Source organism: Phaenicophaeus curvirostris, chromosome 8 (assembly GCF_032191515.1).
Source record: "Phaenicophaeus curvirostris isolate KB17595 chromosome 8, BPBGC_Pcur_1.0, whole genome shotgun sequence".
In the NCBI taxonomy this organism is placed as follows: domain Eukaryota; kingdom Metazoa; phylum Chordata; class Aves; order Cuculiformes; family Cuculidae; genus Phaenicophaeus; species Phaenicophaeus curvirostris.
Window position 1 is genome coordinate 5,208,574 of NC_091399.1, and position 18,532 is coordinate 5,227,105.

Genomic DNA, 18,532 nt, shown 5'->3' on the forward strand with positions numbered 1-18,532 from the left:
TGATAAAACACATGACTAAAATCGTATCCAGCTCCAGTCTTCGCAGGCCATCAGTCTCCAAGTGCAATTAGACAGCTGGAAATCTATCTGAAGACTGTAACAGATCTCCCCCACCCCCACCCCCAAAAAAAAAACCCAAAGATCCAGCTTGCTAGGCTGAAGAGAAATTTGTGAAGACACTCTTCAGAAATTATGTCTAATTAAGCAGCACCATGACCTGCAGATCCACTTGGCTTCCCTCATATGACTGGGTAAAGAACTTGTTCACAGCTGAGAAGACATGAAAAGAAAAGAGCTTTTATATTCCTCAAAATATTCTTTCATGCATCTTCAGCCAGATTATTTTTTGTATTATTCATGGATGCTCATAAAATATTAGCCTTTGGTCTGCCAACAGTCTTCCAAAGGCCCATTCAGTCTGCAAGGGGGAGAAACCAAAAAATTCCCCACATTGTGTTAAATGGTCTGTAAAGGTAAATTTACATTTAACAGCTTGACTTTTCTTACAGTTCACTGCAACTTCCCTTTCTTCCTACTCTTCACTCCTCTTTCCCTGCTCTTTCCCCCTCCTTTGCATTTCTCCAGCAGCCACAGTTCCACCCTCTGCCTTTTTCTCTTACCACGTCTTGGCACTCACCAGGCTTCTCTGGGCAATGATTTGACTCACTAGCTCATCATTAGCCACCTTTTTTTTTTTCTTGGTTAGTTTCCTGCCAGCTTAGCAAGAGGATTCAGCAAGTAGGCAATCAAGCAAACAGTGGGAATACATGTCTGGGAGAAGGAGGATGCCATTATATCAGTTATATATGCCACAGCCATTATATCAGTTTAAACTTCTCATGTAATTTCACCCTGGGCAAATACCAAGTAAATAGTATAATACCACTCAGAGTATGCACTTCAGATTCAGTTGAAAAGAAGGAAGATAATGTTACCTTTCTGGTAAGAAAATGCAGCTATGAAACAGGTCTGAAATCCTGATAATTAAAACAAATCTTACAAGAAAAAAAGAGGAAGCTGTATTAGACCATTTTTTTTCACTCATCAATAAACACCACTCTAAGGTAAGGGGTTAAGTAAATATACACTGCTTTGAGAAAGAGAATAAAATATTTGAATCAGTTGAAAAACACAAGCTGGTGACATACTCTCACAGGCATCTGGATGACTATTCAGCTTCAGCTGCCTGCACTGCATCGCAGCAGGCGTCAGCCCTTCAGTCAGAGTCCCTGTCTTATTCAGATGACCTACTGAGCACTGCAAATGAACAGGGGACAGCTGAAGTTAACAGCTTGAATGACTGACATGTTGAGAGTTTTTCTCAGCCACTGCTTCCAAATAACAAATTCCTCAGCAAAAAAAAAAAAAGGTCTTCTTCGCTGGATAAAATAGCCCTGTGTTTGCTGCAAGTGTTACCTGCCACAAATATTCTTATCAGTTCTGCTAACAATCAAGTTTTGCATAATCTTATCACGTATTTTTTTCCATTAACTTGGAAAGGCTTACGCAAAACAAATTGTATGTGGGATATTTTTTGCCCACCCACAGTGCAGGATACTGAATATCTGGAAGCACAGAAAGGATTGCCAGCATCTGAAGTCATCATGTTTTCAGAGCAGTTTCAAGTTTCAGATAAATAGCTAAGCATACATGCTTCTTATACACACCAGTATAAGGTCTGTCATGGTCCCTGGACCACTGTGGGACCACTGTAAGCCAAAGCCCTGCAAGACGGCTGAGTTTACCCAGCACCTCACTGTTTCCAGACAAATCACATTTCTTCCATCTTCTGTCATTGCTCATCTCCCATCCAGAATCCCATTTCTTCTTACTTCCTATTGCTACTGCTCCTCTCATCTCCCATTGAGCCTATCGCTTACTGGCAGAGCAGATACTTGTGGATTTGGGAGTTTAGGTTTGTTTGGGTTTGTTGCTTTTTTTTTTTAATTACTTTCTTGACAGATTAGCAAATTCAATTGGCTCACAGAGTAGACAGACAAAGAAAAGGGGCTGCAACGTATGGCTGAAAGTGTGGGTGGAGAAAGCAGTAACTCCTCTTTGCTCTGGTGAGAGCTATCAGATAAGGTTCATCCCATACTGTGGAACACCTGAGCTCCAGTGCTCCAGCTAGACCTTGCTACAGGTATAGGCTGGTTAGGCAGCTTCCAGGGGAGCAGGGTGAATGCTCTGCCCGTGCCTCCGGAGGTGTGAATCAACTGATGTAACTTACACAGCTTCCATTCTTCAGCCTGCAAACAAGAGTTTGGCGATTAGGGAAATTTGTTGAATAGCTTCACCACTGCCAGTTCTGACAGCTTCTGCACCCCTCAGCTCCAGCTGCAGAAAAAAAGGTTTTCACCTAAGGAATTCGTGCTTCAGCTTTGTCTTCTAGACCAACTCATGTACAATTTCAAGGCTTCCACTGGCAGCACTTGTACCCAGAAAAAACCTACCTGGCATTAAGTGTTCAGCAAAAAAAAAACCTTTAATGCCCCGATTTTGCTCTACAATCTTACCAAGGCGTATTAAACTCAACCAACATCATTTACTGTTCTATTTGTGTTCTCCAAGAGCATCAGAAAGCAAGAATCAGAAGAATATGTCTTGCAGTTTATCTAACAATGGGCAGCATGGTACCTGGGTGGGTTTTGTTATTTTCCCCAGGATTTGGCTCCGGTTGTAGCGTATTTAGTTTTGCTCAGTGAAACACAACTGAACTACACAACAACCAAAGCTGTTTCTTGGAGTCCTGCTAAAAAATTCCTCACATAGTTAGCTGGGTAGGATTTAAAACTCTGCACTATTCTTAGAAGTGTGTATCTCCAGTGGCTGGAAAATTCTGGGTTGCAAGCACTGCATTCCACAACAAGCCTAAGGTTCCGATTCCAAGTATTTCAGACTCTTTGTGGTTTTATTTATTTCAGTTTACATTTAAAAAAAAACCAAACAGACACAATCCTATCACTTATCTAGGCACCCGTTAAGAATCTCACATTTAATATCAACAGAGTAATTACACTTAGACTATTCACTGAAGTGTGATTTTTAAATGAGAAACAACAAAGTTTGTTAAAGCTGCTTTGGAAAGCCTCCCACATTCAGAGTTTCATAAAACATTTCCAAAATACATGAGGCGACGAATTGACAAGTGTCTGGGAAAGTGAAAAAGGCTACAAAGAATGTTTAACTGATTAAAATATAATCAATAGACTTTGACAAAGTTCACTATGCAATTCTAGAAAAAAAGGGGCAAGATGATCCATATTTAGCACAACAGCATTTACAGCTGAGCTACACTGTCTCATTAAACACACACCTACCATGAAGAGACAGCAGAGCCTGTCCTGCATTATGAGAACTTCTCTATAATATTAACAGATAACCTGAAGGCAGATTTACTATAAAATACAATTAAAATAATCTTTTTTTTAAAAAAAAACCAAAACAATTGGAAGGCAATGACTAACAGCTGTTTCTTTATTCTTCACAATGAGGGTGGTGAGGCACTGGCACAGGCTGCCCCATCCCTGGAGGTGTTCCAGGCCAGGTTGGATGAGAACTTGGGCAGCCTGATGTGTGGGACGTGTCCCTGCCCAAGGCAGGGGAGTGGGAAATAAATGACCTTTAAAGTCCTTTCTAACCCTGGTTCTGCAATCCTCTGATTCTTCAGTTTTATTATAAAGACTTAATATTTTCATAGTTATGAATAGCAACAGGAAGGGAGTTGTACCAACAAAAACATTGAGGCTTTTCCACCCAGAGATTCATGGTGTGTGTCTACTCCAACAAGTAAAGAAGGTAGAATTTAGTTTCATAAAACTGCATAAAACCGAGATACCTGGATATGGTTGCGCTTCAGTGAGAGGACCCAAGATATTCATTGTATTAAAAGATCTACTTTGACAATTCTCCAAAATTGACCTTCAAAGCAAAATTTTAATCCCACGTGAGAGCTGGCAGGGTTTTTATTAACTTCCTCTGAGATCCTAAAAATGTTCATCCTTTTCATAATTTCTAATATTGTATAATTTGATGGAAGAAAAGGAGGCTTTTCTTTTTTTCCCTCCGATTGTCACATACCTTGAAGCACACAGGCTAATATAATCTGCACTCTGACTGAAGTATAAAAGAAAGCATATTGAATCGTATAAACCTGAGAGAGGTCAGGCAATCCCACCTGCTAAACAGGTCATTAGATTAAAGATTTAGTGACCAACAGAAACTAGGAATCTAGAAAGTTATAGATGAATTAGCCACAGAAGGAAAACAAGCAATGAGAAAGTCTCCCACAGACACGCCATACGCAACTAGTTTGGTAATTATACGTACCCCTAGATGCCATATTTAAACATGTATAAGTGCCATGAAGATCCCTGGGATACACCTCCATCACTGAGAAGTGTAACTGTCTTAAGCTTTTTCGACAAAAAGATATAGCACCATTGCTGCTTATTGTGCAATATTAATGTACAGTTGACTGAAAGAGCTGGTAGTACTTTGCAGACTAATGGTGGAAACAGCCTTCAAAACCTACTTTTCATTGAGAGAATTAACCTTATTTCTTTGTGAAAATAACATACAGCTAAAGAGAAAGTCTCTCAAAAAAAGAAAAGTTTTGGAGGCAATTGCCCAAAGGCTTTAGTTGTCTTTTTCTATTCATTTAATCTAGAATTTAAAAAAAAAAAAAAAGTTATAGACCTTCAAATTTCTATTTCTTTTTAGCTTATTTTTCGTCTCTTAAATGCAGAGTCTTTGTTCTTGCTGGAGAAGAGAGCATTTCTCAGTCAGCTGAGGTATTCCAGACACCAAACCTTTGGGTCAATTGAGAGCACACTGCAGTAGACATTTTCAATGAGGGACCTCCAGTGAAATTTATATCCTCTCCACACCTCCACTGGCAGAGAGTCAAGGCTACATGCAGACAAATGCATAATAGTAGTACATTTGCTCACGACAAGGATATAAATATCATTTTGATACAATGTCCAAAATGCCTTTTTCCTTTCAAAACACAGCTGCAGGAGGCCGGTCATCACAAAGCAAAACTGAGTAGTTAAGACGTACAAAATGGTTATTCATCAGCTACATTTTCAACTGATAACAATCTGATCAACTCCATTCACTTCAAGCTCACTTTTTCAAATACATATTTCAAAAAGGGAAAGCTTTTTGCTTCTTACCTTCAACAAGATGTTTCTTTTGAGAAGCAATGGTTTGCTACTACAATAGCCTATAACTCACTATACATGCATTACTTAGTTAATGATTTGTTTCAAAAGAAATCCAAGTGCAATGAGTAACAGTAGAGCTGAGGATAGTTTTGTTTGTAAAATAAGGCTGGGTACAGCTGCCATAGTTCTGAAGTGACAGGATTTCTCTATGCCAGTACTCAGGCTCTGCTCCAGAAATGGACAATGGAACCTGCATTTCCATCTATGAAAGTGCTTCTGTGGCTCTTCTTCTAGATTTTGGTTCAGGACATTGCATTCTTCTAAATTCCCACCCATGTTTCTGTATTACCTCATAATGCAACAGTTTCACCTTGCGCTTCAACTTCTCGTTATTACTCCTACATTAGGTATCCAGTGCAAAATGGAAATTAACGAAGGAAGAAGTGAAGCCAAAAAAATCCAATCTGTATGACTCACCATGTGATATAACAAACATTTTCTGCATAACTCAGAGAATCTGTTCTACCAAAAGAAAAATATACAGTTGCCTGTTACAGAAACATCAGCTAACATACTATTCTTCCAAAAGTTTTCTCCACTCCATCCCCAGCTCCCAGCTCCTTAAATTTGCAGAACAGGTAGATAGCATCATCTGGATATATTTATAGCAGGCAAGTTCTGGAAAACCTTGTTCTAAGAATCCTGCAGACTGAAAACACAGCTGGCTCAGATTCACTGCACTAATCTGTAACAGCCTGGATACTCCTATTGGTGAAGCAGGCTTAAGGGGCAGACAAAATGACAGCTGGTCCATTTCTTCTCTTGCACATAAATCCCATTTAGAATAGGATTAAGATAACTGGAAAACAACCTATTGACTGAACAACAAATCCTGCCTAGCAAAGGAATATATATGATTTAAACATTTTTCAATATCTAGAGTGGGCTTTAAATTCTTTCTTAATAATGATCACTTAAAACAACATAACCATCTTCAGGTTACTTCAAAATCTGTGGGTTTAGATTCGGGAAAGACATGTTTAATACATTTCTGGTCTGTAAATATAAAACATCCACTATATGGATTTTAAAAGTATTTAAATAATTTCGGAGCATGAAGTTAGGAAAATACTGTAGATCATAAAAATTCAAAGCAATGCAGTCCCAATGATTATAAGTTGAACTTGAAATACTGATCTCATTTCTCCATCCATCAAGAACGGAATCCCATTTAGATCAGAGTTCAGATTTTGGCCCTAAACAGCGTTCCTTATTTCTGATGTAATCGTTTGCTGCTTTAAATACTTCCAAACATTTTCAAGCCCACATATGTACTTAAATTTTAAGATGAACTTAACAGAAAACAAAGATGAAGTAAGTTTAGGGGTATTTCAAAATTTGTTTCTGCAGCAAGAATATAGTTAATTCAGTGCAGTGGTTTAACGTATTCTCAAATCCCTAAACCGAACACATTTAAATTCCCATGTAATCTGTCTCTTGATATACCTCAGTATATTTGCCTTTGAACTTCACTCTTGCTTTTATGAGCCATTATAATTTATTTTAACTTTTGGTGCTTTCTAAATGTGTAATATATTAACATTTTTTCAAAAAAATATATCCTTCTAGAGAATAAAACATGGGGTCTTTACAAGTTTGAACAAAACCTTGGGTGGATCACAGTATAAACAAAACGCTAATGCATCCTTAATCCCAGTGTGGAGGGGGATAGGCTGTATATATGGATGAGCAATGACATCTTAGAAAAGTGGAAATAGAAATTAAATATCGATTCATATTGAATTATGAGGATGTAACGTCACCATCAAGTGTTCAATTCTGTAACATCTTAGAATTTGCTATAATAATAGTGAGCTTGATTTGCCACCAACATTCAGGTCACTGTACTGACATGTAAAGTAACACCCCTCACCAAATCCTGCTGAGTTTAGTCATCTCTATGAACTAGCAGGAATAAAACAAAACATGCTGACTGACTGTCTTGTTGCTGTTCTTACAAAGAATTAAGTTACATGATCCTAAGGGCAACAAAGTATTTCCAGATTTACTTTACATCTTTATGCTGTTTGAATTCAGCTTTATCTTGCTTAGATTTTTTATTTCCACAACTGGATTTTACTAGAGGCAATTCCACTTGTTTTGCAGGTTTCCTAGATTGATTTTGGAAGGCTGACTCCCAGTCATGTAATTGGAAAGGTCAAAATGTGCACCATGCCTTAAGGAGCACAATGCTGTTTTCAGCAGAAATCCACAGGAAAAAAAAAACCTTCATGTCAGCTGAATGGAAATCCAGCATGAGAGCCACTAGCATTTTAGACTCATCTTGGTGACACTGAAATGATGATCCTAAAATCCTTACTTAGACAAAGCTTCCCCTGAGTCCTAGTTAGCTGACCAGTAATTGCACAGATTAACACTTGCATTCAGTGACAGACCTGATTGCTTAAATTTTATTTTACATTAAGTTAGTCTTTCTAAAACATTATTCCAGCTATGAATACAGCTACTCTAATAATTTTGACCAGGAAATTAAGTTAAAAATGCCATCTCAAAAAACCCCATATTATCTACCGTGCAAAATTTACAAGTTAAAACATACAGGTGAAAAGTTTCATGAGGAATAGGAATACTTCAGTTTAAAATACCTGTTTGTCACTGGAAGCATACACAAAGGGAAGAAAGAGAAATAGGAACATAATAAAAGTTTACTTCTACCATGGTCCTGGATGATTAGAGTTTGGGCATTTAACAGTTAAGGCAGCAATGGCATGCTAACCGAGCACATTAAAACAAAGAGTTGGCAGCTTCTGAAGGAAAAGGGCTTGTGCTCCACTGTTCCAACTTGTCAGTCAACTCATGCCAGCAGTCTCCACGTCTGCCTCTTCTACACACCCTCAGTACATGTGTCTGTCTGGACTGATCTGCTCATCTGCTCAGGGACTCTCCTAACAAGTCAAAAATTCTGCCTTCTCTTCGCGCTGGAATTGGATCAAATCACCTCAGTTTTTTCTGCAGCCCCACCAGGAGGCTTTTTGCTTATGGTCTCATTCTGTTTTCCTTCACTACTTATCTGCTTTTGATTTCTAGAATGGAGGAAGCCGAATTGCTGAAAGAAAGATTCCAGGCCATAACAGTAAGTGCTTACAGTTATAACTCACTATTTAAAAAAAAAAAAACGGGTTAAAAGTACTATTGTGTTAATAAGCTACTGTGTGTTTGCTGAAGAATGATTTATCCCAGGACAGAATAAGAAAAAGACGTGTCTGCTTGAAATCATTGCTTTTAAATTCTGGTTTATATATTGCTTTAAGACAGCAAAGTTGCCTATACTGACTTTATTATGTACTTTCAAATTAAATTCAAAGCAGTATGTGCGCAAATCATTACTGGACAGTTTAAAATACATAGTACTATCATCACAACTGAATGTTTGCCTGAAGGACAGCAGGTCAAAAGGCAGCTAGAGAATTCCAGAACAAATCAATTTTCCCATTTCACAACAAAAGTGAGAGGAAAGATTTTGGCATTTGCATTAGGGAATTAAATAAAATTTCTGAGTTATTGATGATCTATCATAAATATTGCTGTCTGAAAAGTGAAAAAGGACAAGTTTGGATTAAGCAAATTCCTACCTGTCAGTTTTCAGAGGAGGGGGAAAAAACAACAAACAACTCAGAAGTTTATGATGAAGATGTCAGAAAACATTTTCAGTCTCTCTTCAAGAAGAAAATCTGTTTCAAAAGGTTTATTGTGTTTTAAAGGAACTAATGAGTTATATTTTTTAAAGGAGTATAACCTGATGTAACAAAAACGGATGAATCAAAGTTTTCCTCTGATTTGTTCTCCACTGAAACTCATTCAGTTACAAAAGAATTAAACTGAAACCAAATTTGGCCATTTGGGATAAAAGGAAAACTGCAGAAGGATCACTCACTGTCACAAGCTATCTTTAAAAACAAGTAATGGGAACACAGGTATTTTTCATACTCTTGGCATGATAGATTAGTTGCAAAACAAACATTACTGGATGAAGAAATTGTGGTCAGAGTTAAAAAAATCTTATTGGAACCAAAATAATCATGAGAATAAATCTACAGGAGTTAAATAGGTTGGATTTTAATTATGATGCTTGACAAAACCCAAACACACCCATTTATCATATTTCCTTGACACCTGACACAAGCCCACTATAAGCTAATCTAAAATGTTTTAGAAGGCTTAGAGTACTTTAGTTTGTTTAACAGTAACGGTGTTTGAACCAGAGTAATAACCTGGACTTTGTCTCTAGTGTATGGGCTTAAAAGATAAGGAATGTTTTAGTGTTCCAGGCCTTGCAATGTTTTATACTTCCTGGTATGTGGCAGGAGGAACGGGGCAACGCATTTGCCTGATGAGGACGCCTATGAACGTGGTCAGGTTAGCATCCCCTGGCTGCATCTTTGCCTCCAAACAAACACTGCAGAAGTATTTTTTTTAAGAAACTGACAGCTTCCAATGTCTTGCATAGCAGGAACCAGGAAATCATATCTGGGTTCTGGTCGTGACTTCTGGTCGTTTATTACACTCACTGCGAAAAGGAACTATTTGCTCTCTGCTTTCATTGAGAGCATTTAATCGAAGCCCTCGGTATATTTGTTATAATGCACTGCAGGATTGAAGGAGCCTCAATGACGTGAGGTTATCATCAGGTTTAATAACCTGCAGTATGAGTTGTCTAAGAAAACAACACTGTATGTTTCTAACTGTGAGTTACTCAGTGGCTCTGGGAAGGTTTGTCCCAAGCAACATACCTTGGAATTTCAAGTGCTACCTATAAGGTGTGTGATATAAAGGATCTAACAGAGGAAAGCAAAGGGCACTCAGAGCAGTAAACAACTACACTTGCACTAAAACCCGAGTAGTTTCCATTGTTAAATGCCAAGCTCCTTTACAGCATGTGTCTCACAGAGCTACTACATTTTTTCAAATTCTTTTTCATATCTTCTCTATGTAGCAAAGAAAAAAGGAAATCCTTATTATTATTTTAAAATTCTGATGCTCCCATGGCTCTGAATAGGAATCATCTTCCCCTGTTTTATAGCTTCCACCTGCTGCTGGTGTATACAGAATATAAAAAGGTAAAAAAAAATGCATCCATTTTGTTAGAGATTGTTGTATCTTAAAATACAAAACCTTCAGGGTTTGCCATGGCAAGCACATTAAGACAAAACAGTCAGAGAGGAACCTTAGGCTTAATCCTTTCTCATCAAATCCTCCATACTTTGGAAACCAAAAATTAAGGAAGATTTTAGTTCTGGTTAAATATTTTCATTATGACATTTCTGCAGCCTCATGCCATCAGACTAATGCATCCATACCTCCAGATAAGACCCCTCAATAACCAAGCATTACCTCTGGAAAATGATGCAAAACCAAAAATACATCCACTAAAACATTAGCACTTGTTGGCCTTGGCAGTACACAGCATCTGCCATTGGGACCAAACAAACCAACACTGGCACCTCTGTGGAAAGCTGACACAAACTCATGGACTTCGCACACACAATACATAGCAAGATGTTGCTCTGTAGATGTTTTTCCTTTCCTTTCAGATAGATCAAATATAGAACACAATTCTTTTCTGTGCTCAAAAGTCAGGATAGACTATGTTTCAGTAGGAGTAAAAATTAGAACCAAGACTCAAGTCTCACCTTGCATTGATGTAGAACAAACAAAGGGATAAAAGTGCTTTTTCATGAAAACCAAATCTTGCCCACATTAACAAGAGCATAATAAGGGAGGATTAGAGGACTGCCAGCAATGTGATTATCTACAGGGGCAGAGTATGAAGTTTAGCAGAAGCACGGATCTCTTCACTATCTAGCAATAAGCATTTATCCCATTGCATGTACAGTCAAAGCTTTGTACAAGACATGATTTGCAAAGTATAGCAGACTACACTGTAGGAAGTGTCCTAACAGGTTTTAAAAATTATTCTGGCAATACAAGGTTCAAAAAGGTTCCTCATACATCTTCCTTTAATTTTAGCTTCTGACATTAGACATTTATGTATCTACTCAAAGAAAGCTGAAAGACAATCTATTTAAACCTATTTAATCTGGATAATTGTATAATGGATGTTTATTACCAACTAGTGAAATTAAAACTTGCTAGAACACCAAAGAATATAAGTAGAAAACTTTAAAAGAAAAAATATGCAACATAGCCATCTAACAAGAGGATTGTACAAAAGTTTCATTACTAACTAGGTTCCTTATTACACAGTTAATTTAAAATGCAGTTATTTGTGCCTTTATACTCTGATTTCCTTCTGCACAGTATTTTTATGTACCATTTCTCATTTCAGACTGCCTTTAGTATACATCTCCACTATTACAAAAAGAATATTTAAATTTACTTAGAATAGTTTTATAATGCTATAAATCAAGTAAAAGGTCATTTCTAGCTAAGAACCTTATGCAGAACTTAACTAAAAGTTCATTTTCTAGCCAAAAAACCTTATCCAGAACTTTAGTAAAAGGTTTTCTTAAGAATTGTAACAACTCAAACACAAGCTGTTGTCGCACCCTGCTCATTTAATGATTTAATGACATTAAAGGCCATTTATAAAATAAAATTGGGAATTTTTCCTAACTAAGGAAAGGTGTGAAAGTCAAAGACTAGATGCTGCTCCAAAATCAGGACTGGCTGAGTAAGATTCAGCATAACAGCTCTTGGATAAAGTCTATAAGAAGGGACATTGCAGAATAATTACGTATTGTAGTTATCCCAAATCAGTAGCTCTGTTAACTGTTTTAAAAAGCAATGGCAAAACTAAAAAACACTTATGAGATGAAGGCAGCAAGTATCTTGAGGCAATATCCCTACCTGCTCTATGTATTAAAGAAGCAGACTAACACTACCAAGGAGAATATGTAAAGTACAGATACTGTTTATAGGTACCACAGCATTTTACAGACTGCAGGAGGGAAGAGATCACTGGCACTCCTTCACCTATTAAACCTCATCATACTATCAGTCATGCTTGGCTAGCCTGTCATCCTGCCCTCCGTCTCCACAGGGCTATGTGGTTTGCTCTTCTTAATATCCTTCAACTAAGTGTACCTACAGACTGTGCTCCACTGCTGGCTTTTATTTTCCAGTAACACTGAAGTGATTCAGAAAAGCACACTACGGCTCTTCCTCTTTCCAGATCCCAGATCCTAGGGAAATGGTGGAGAGCAACTCCCGGCCTTATGCCCAGCACTTCCTTACTGACTTTCTACACCTCTTCTGCACAGCTGGTTCCTCAGGTTGTCTGAAAGGGCAAGTCCCTTCCTATGCCTGTGAAGAACTTAACTCCTTCCTGAGCCACACTTGTTTGAAAACAGACTGTTAAAGAAAAATCCTATCGGTAATGTGTTCTAATTGAAAGGAAAGTGGGATTAGCCTCCACTCAGCAAACATTTCTGCACAGGACAACAGATGATTTAATTTACTTCCTTAGAATATTCCAAGAAGCAAGTGTGAAAGTTGCCACGTCCAATAAAAGGATTTTAGAGCTTTAAGGCTGACCAAGTGAATAGCCTATTAATCCAGCTTGTAAGAGTAAAAGTTAGTTTCCTTTGGCATGATTTCTTTCCTACTGAGGACTGGTTGCTGAGGACACATAGAAATAAATCAATGTTTGGCCTCATGTAGAGGAGCCACTTCACATGAGAGCAGGTATCAAAAGACACAAGAACTGCCAGCATTCAAAGTCTGTTCACCCATTTCCTTTTTTCCGTGATCTATAGTGAAAAGTACTACTTGAAGTTTTTCCTTCTAAAGTTCAGCTGTCTTGAAGACAGCTTTTGCATGTAAGCTCAGTGTTCGATTCACCCGTAGTCCATTTCATTTAGTGATGCACTACAGCTGTATAGCGCAGACCATGCAGACTCTTTCCACTAAATGATGTGTGGGCTCCCCTAGGAATTTTGATCAGGACCCATCTCTAACCTCATTTTGCATGTACAATTATGCTCAAATGTTATTTCTTCCTTTTTGTTTGTTTCTTTTTTTTTCCCCTTCCTCCACCCTTCCTAACAGTAAATTACTTATAATTTGGATCATTTCTGCTTTGTGGTCATTAACATGTTCAAATATACTTCGGAAAAAGAGTACTGGAAACCATACCTGCGTAGAACAAATGGCCTTTTGCTGCTAAGAATTATGCACTGCCTGAGCACTGTATAAGCTTTAAAATAAGGCTTTATTTGCATGGATTGTTTTCACCCAACTGAACAACACATAAGCAATTTTTTTAGCAACAAGTAATTTCTCTAACTGAAGTTTTATTGTTCTTTAATTTGTAGGACAAAAGAAAGCTGCAAGAAGAAATTGCACAGAAACGTCTAAAAGTGGAAGAGGAAAAAATGAAACACCAACATTTAAAGGTACGTAAAGTTATATAATAGAATCATTAAGGTTGTAAAAGGCCTGCAAGATCAAGTCCATCCATCAGCACAACACCACCATACCTACTAAACCATGTCCTGAAGTGCCACATCTACACATTTCTTGAACACTTCCAGGGATGGTGACTCCACCAGATCCCTGGGCAGCCTGTTCCAACGCTTCACCACTCTTTCTGTAAAGAACTTTTTCCCAATATCTAATCTAAACTTCCCCTAATACAACTTGAGGCCATTTCCTCTTGTTCTATTGCTTGTACTTGGGAAAAAGAGACCAGCACCCACCTCACTACAACCTCCTTTCAGGTAACCCTAGAGAGAAATAAGTTCTCCCCTCAGCCTCCTTTTCTCCACAACCCCAGTTTTCCCAGACACTCCAGACCCTTCACCAACTTTTTTGCCCTTCTCTGAACATACTCCAGCAACTTGACGTCTTTCTTGTAGCAAGGGCCCCAAAACTCAAGGTGCAGCCTCACCAGTGCCAAGTAGAGGGGCATGATGACTTCCCTACTCCTGCTGGCCACTGTTTCTGATACAAGCCAGGATGAGCTGGCCTTCTTGGCTGGCTCGTGTTCAGCTGGCTGCCAATGAGTACTCCTCCAGGTCCATTTTGACCAGGTAGCTTTCCAGCCACTCTTCCCCAACCCTGTAACATTGGATGGGGTTGTTGTGACAGATGTGCAGGACCCAGCGCTTGGCCTTGTTATACCTCATACAATTGGCTTCAGCCCATTGATCCAGCCTGTCCAGGTCCCTTTGTAGGGCTTTCTTACTCTTGAGCAGCTTGACGTGCCTGCCAAAGCGTTGGATTTATGTAACTAAAGATAGCCTCAAGTTGTTCAGCATGAATAAAGGTTTGAGATTTTAGAATGCAAATCTTCACGCATTTAAGTCGTGCTTTTACTGTCAAATATTCACAGATTTTTGAAATTTTGCCAGGACTCCATTTGACTTTAATAAGCGTCACCCTCTGAAGAAAATATCACTCAGGAGCTAATGTTATTTGATCACTTTCATGGCATAAAATGAGATCATAACCAGGAATAACTCACAGCTGAAAATTAAGCCTCACATTTCAGACGGGGTGTGTTCACTCCTTAATTCCACTACAGCAGCCTGACTTGGTAAATAGTGCAGCACAATCATGAGGTTTAATTGCACTTCTTTCTGAAAAAAATGCAGTCTATTTTTAGTTGTCTGTAGCCTTTTGTCAGCTCATTTAATAACGCTCTGGTAATTTTATTTTTTCTTCTAAATATACAAGCAGAAATGGAGCAAATATTGGCATGGAATATGGTAAACTCAATTAAAAACCCCAAATCACTAAGAAACTGATGATCCACCTCTATAGATGCTTGAAATTGCAGCAATGTCTTACCAACATCAACGTTCTTTAAATGTCCATTGCAATTTGGCAGTGCATGACATTTAGGGAGATGAGACAAAAATCTGTGCTTCTAGAAATATGCAAGACTTGGAATTTTACACACCCTTTTAACTATGTGAGTGGATGAATAGTTTCAAGAGAGATATATTGAATGCAATACCAGACGCATAGGGTGTCTCCTTGAGCAAATGTGGAAGAAGCATATTTAAAATCATACTCTTCAAAAGAGACAGCTGATCCCGAGTTTCATCCACCATCTTCTTTTGTGTCAAGCCAAAAAAAAATGAGAAGTTACAATAACTAGTCCATTTTGCCAGGCAAAGCCAACACAAAAGCCACTCATGCTTAGGTTTCATTGGAAAGCACCGACCATAAGGACAGGCTTGTCCAATTGCAGAATGTCCTTCCAAAAAGAAAGGATAATATCTACTCCAAGTTCTGTAACTACTGAGCCGCAAACATGAGAGCATCTTAGCACATGGTTACATGGAATACTGCAATTTGTGTTTCTAGCTTCCATGGTTATAAATTGAGAATAACTTGAACACCCATTTTCTTTTTCGACCCGTTGTACACAACCCGCTAATCCTCACTATTGCTGTCCTAGGGCAGTTTCCTCACAGATCACTTGTACATACCTTCAACTAACATTAATCAGTACCCCTGAGTTAAAAAGTTAAGAAAACAAAAACCCACCTTGCACTTATTCTAAAGATGTTTAATGGAATTTTGCAAAAGCCAAAACGCTCCTGGAAAAATATTAGTGAAATGCTGCTCTTTCGGAAGAGGGCAGAGGATGCAATTTGCTTGCCTGTTCTATGAAAAAACATACATTTATACAGAAATTTTTAACTTAAAATCAGTCATATTGCATATGAAGTGAATCAAGGATCTGTAGAGGAAATTATTTATTTGGCAAAGAGGGATCAAGCATATGTTTTAATAATATATATATACACACATATATGCATGTTGTACAAATGCTTGATCCCCTAGAAGCTTCATTCTGTAATGAATGTTTATGTTTCAGACTAATTCAGGTATTTCAATGGAGTCAAACAACATAAGAATAGAGTACAGAAATCACTTCAAAATATATTTAGATTTCCAAAGTGTGTACAGACTTCAGTAAGTTCTATTAAGGGCTCATTTCTCTAGCAAGTCAGGATGATTTCACTCATTTACAGTCCCACCAGTTGTGCATAGTGAAATCCAGAGCTCCATGACCTATTCCATATAACTCACACCTGTCTCTTCGGAAACTAGTGCAGGTTAGTAAATCTCACTGTCATGTAGATGTTCCTGGATATCACTACCCTGTTCCTCATTTTATCCTTCATTCCTATTTATAACCGGTAGCAACAAGTTTAATAAAAGGTTGTTGTTTTGTTTAGTTTGGGAGTAGTTTTGGTGTTTGTTTGTTTTTTTAGGGGGGTGGGTTTTTTAAAAACTTCCTTTTTGTAAACAGGAATCTCTACTCCTGCTTTCTAATGACTTTGCTGTCCCCAAGCTGACTTCTTACTAGAAAGAGACAGATAAAGTGTCATTAGAGGTCTTAGTTATCTGGTAGAAGTATACTGGAAAAATAATCTTAATTCCCTACATGTGGGCCTTTGCCACAAAGTAGGGAGCATGCAAGAAAATACAGACACCTGCATGGATAGGACTTCATGGAACTGCAAGGGGTAGTGGGGACTGCTAGTGAGAGTACAATGGACACTTAATCCTTAAGTAGTACTAGATGCACCAGAAACTAACTCCTCCTATCCGAAAACCTTCTCACTGAGTCAACAAGTGAAAAGACCAGAGGGAGCTGCTTGAAAAACACAGTCAGTAGTTTGCATGTACTTTCCAAGACCTTTTCTAGTTTAGCTTGTTAAGTTTTTAGTTTCTGACATGCCTGAACAATATTAGATGCTGGTCACACATCTTCTTATTCCAGGAGTTAGCAGTGTTGAGCTACACCCTCTGTGAAAACTGCAAATATAAATTATGCCTCCCTCAGCATACTGTAGGGTGAACTGCTATAGCACTGGGAAAGCAAGACCCACAAACTCAAATCATCTGTGCCTTCTAGGAAGGATGAATCTTTCAGCGTTAGTCCAGCCTTGTTAAGGGTTACAGTACAGTAATACCTGGAGCAAACATAGGACACTATTCCCAGAATGTGCAGAATATTGTCACAGTACTGATATGGCCATGAAGTTACAAAAGAAAGTGATTGCTTTCCAGCACTCTGGCTATTCTTAAGGTCTTATCATAACATATAAGTACACCTTTCCCTTAACATAGCGAGACTAATGCAGAATGAAAAGTGCTCTCATGTGTGCTATGCACAATTTAGCGCTGAGCTAGAGGCACTTTACAGTGGAAGGAAACTTTAGGCAGCAGAAAGAGCCCAACGGCCCCAAAGCAGCTGCTCCTGCTCTGGCTTGTGCTGATGCCTCAATGGAGCAGTCTTGAAACTGTTGCTCAAAGGCTGTTTCCAAACTACACAATGTGTCATTCTTTCAAAAGTGGCTAATTAAATTAAAAAGATTACATAGCACACAGTTGGGAGCAGCCGCAAACTATTCTAGGAAAAGGCAAAAATAACACTATTGTGTTATGCCTGTATTTAGGGAGTTTGTTTGTTTGGGCCTAACCCATGAAGCTTTTGTTGATTTCATGGGTACTATTGGTTTCTGAGATCTATAGTGCCAACCCTGCTGTAAATCTCACTAGGAACTATAGATTTTTGGAGACAGCAATGCTTGACTGATTCATTTCCAGCCAGAATTAAAATATAACTTTTCTAGAAGCGTTGCTTATCAATAAAATCTAAACAGCTTGACTGAAAGGGAATTAATAACTGTGTTCCCTCCAACTTGAGAAAACAGTATTTTGTGGTAAGAGTTGTGCCAACACCCTACTACATGCAACAACGAGATCAGGTAAAACCATCCTATTAAAATCTGCATTTATTTCATTTGAGGCTAAGACAAAACTGTCAGAAGTGCTGCCAAGTGATCCTACAGCCAGTAGAATCCTACAGCCTGTCCCACAGCCAGGGAAGGCATCATGAAGTGCCACAGCATTCCCAACAAGCCTGTTTCAGCCACAGTTTCTATCAGATCGTGTATATCACACATCAAGCGAGCCAAAAATTGCATTTAACTGCAACCAGTTCCTATGTGTCATCCTCCTTCAGCTGGGCCTCAGTAATAAACTCATGTAATGTATACAGTAAACAGTAAAGTGTAGAAAGCAACAATTTAAGTGACTCAACATACAGGCTGCAGGCAGGGATTCCAACAGCTGCTGCAAACAGGATGACGCTCGTGCAGCTTTCTCACCAGTGCTGGGGCACAGCTGCTGCCTCAAAGCAGCAACAGTCAAAATCCAATTTAATCTTCATCCACATCCTACAATTAACAAAACTATATGGACGGAAAAAAACAGCACCCAAAAAAACCCAAAAAAACCTAACATGGAAACCAGACATCTCAAGGAATCTAAATTATAAATGGAAAATTCACAGT

General features: G+C 38.4%; 1 protein-coding gene across 1 annotated transcript in view; it reads left to right on the forward strand.

Annotated features, from left to right (window-relative positions):
• Window positions 1–18,532, forward strand: part of PALMD (palmdelphin) — a 56,262-nt gene that overhangs the window by 19,669 nt on the left and 18,061 nt on the right. Inside the window, exons 2-3 of the mRNA XM_069862163.1 lie at window positions 8,280–8,325; window positions 13,526–13,606. Coding sequence (XP_069718264.1) covers window positions 8,280–8,325; window positions 13,526–13,606 — 127 coding nt within the window. The remainder of the gene's footprint in view (window positions 1–8,279; window positions 8,326–13,525; window positions 13,607–18,532) is intronic.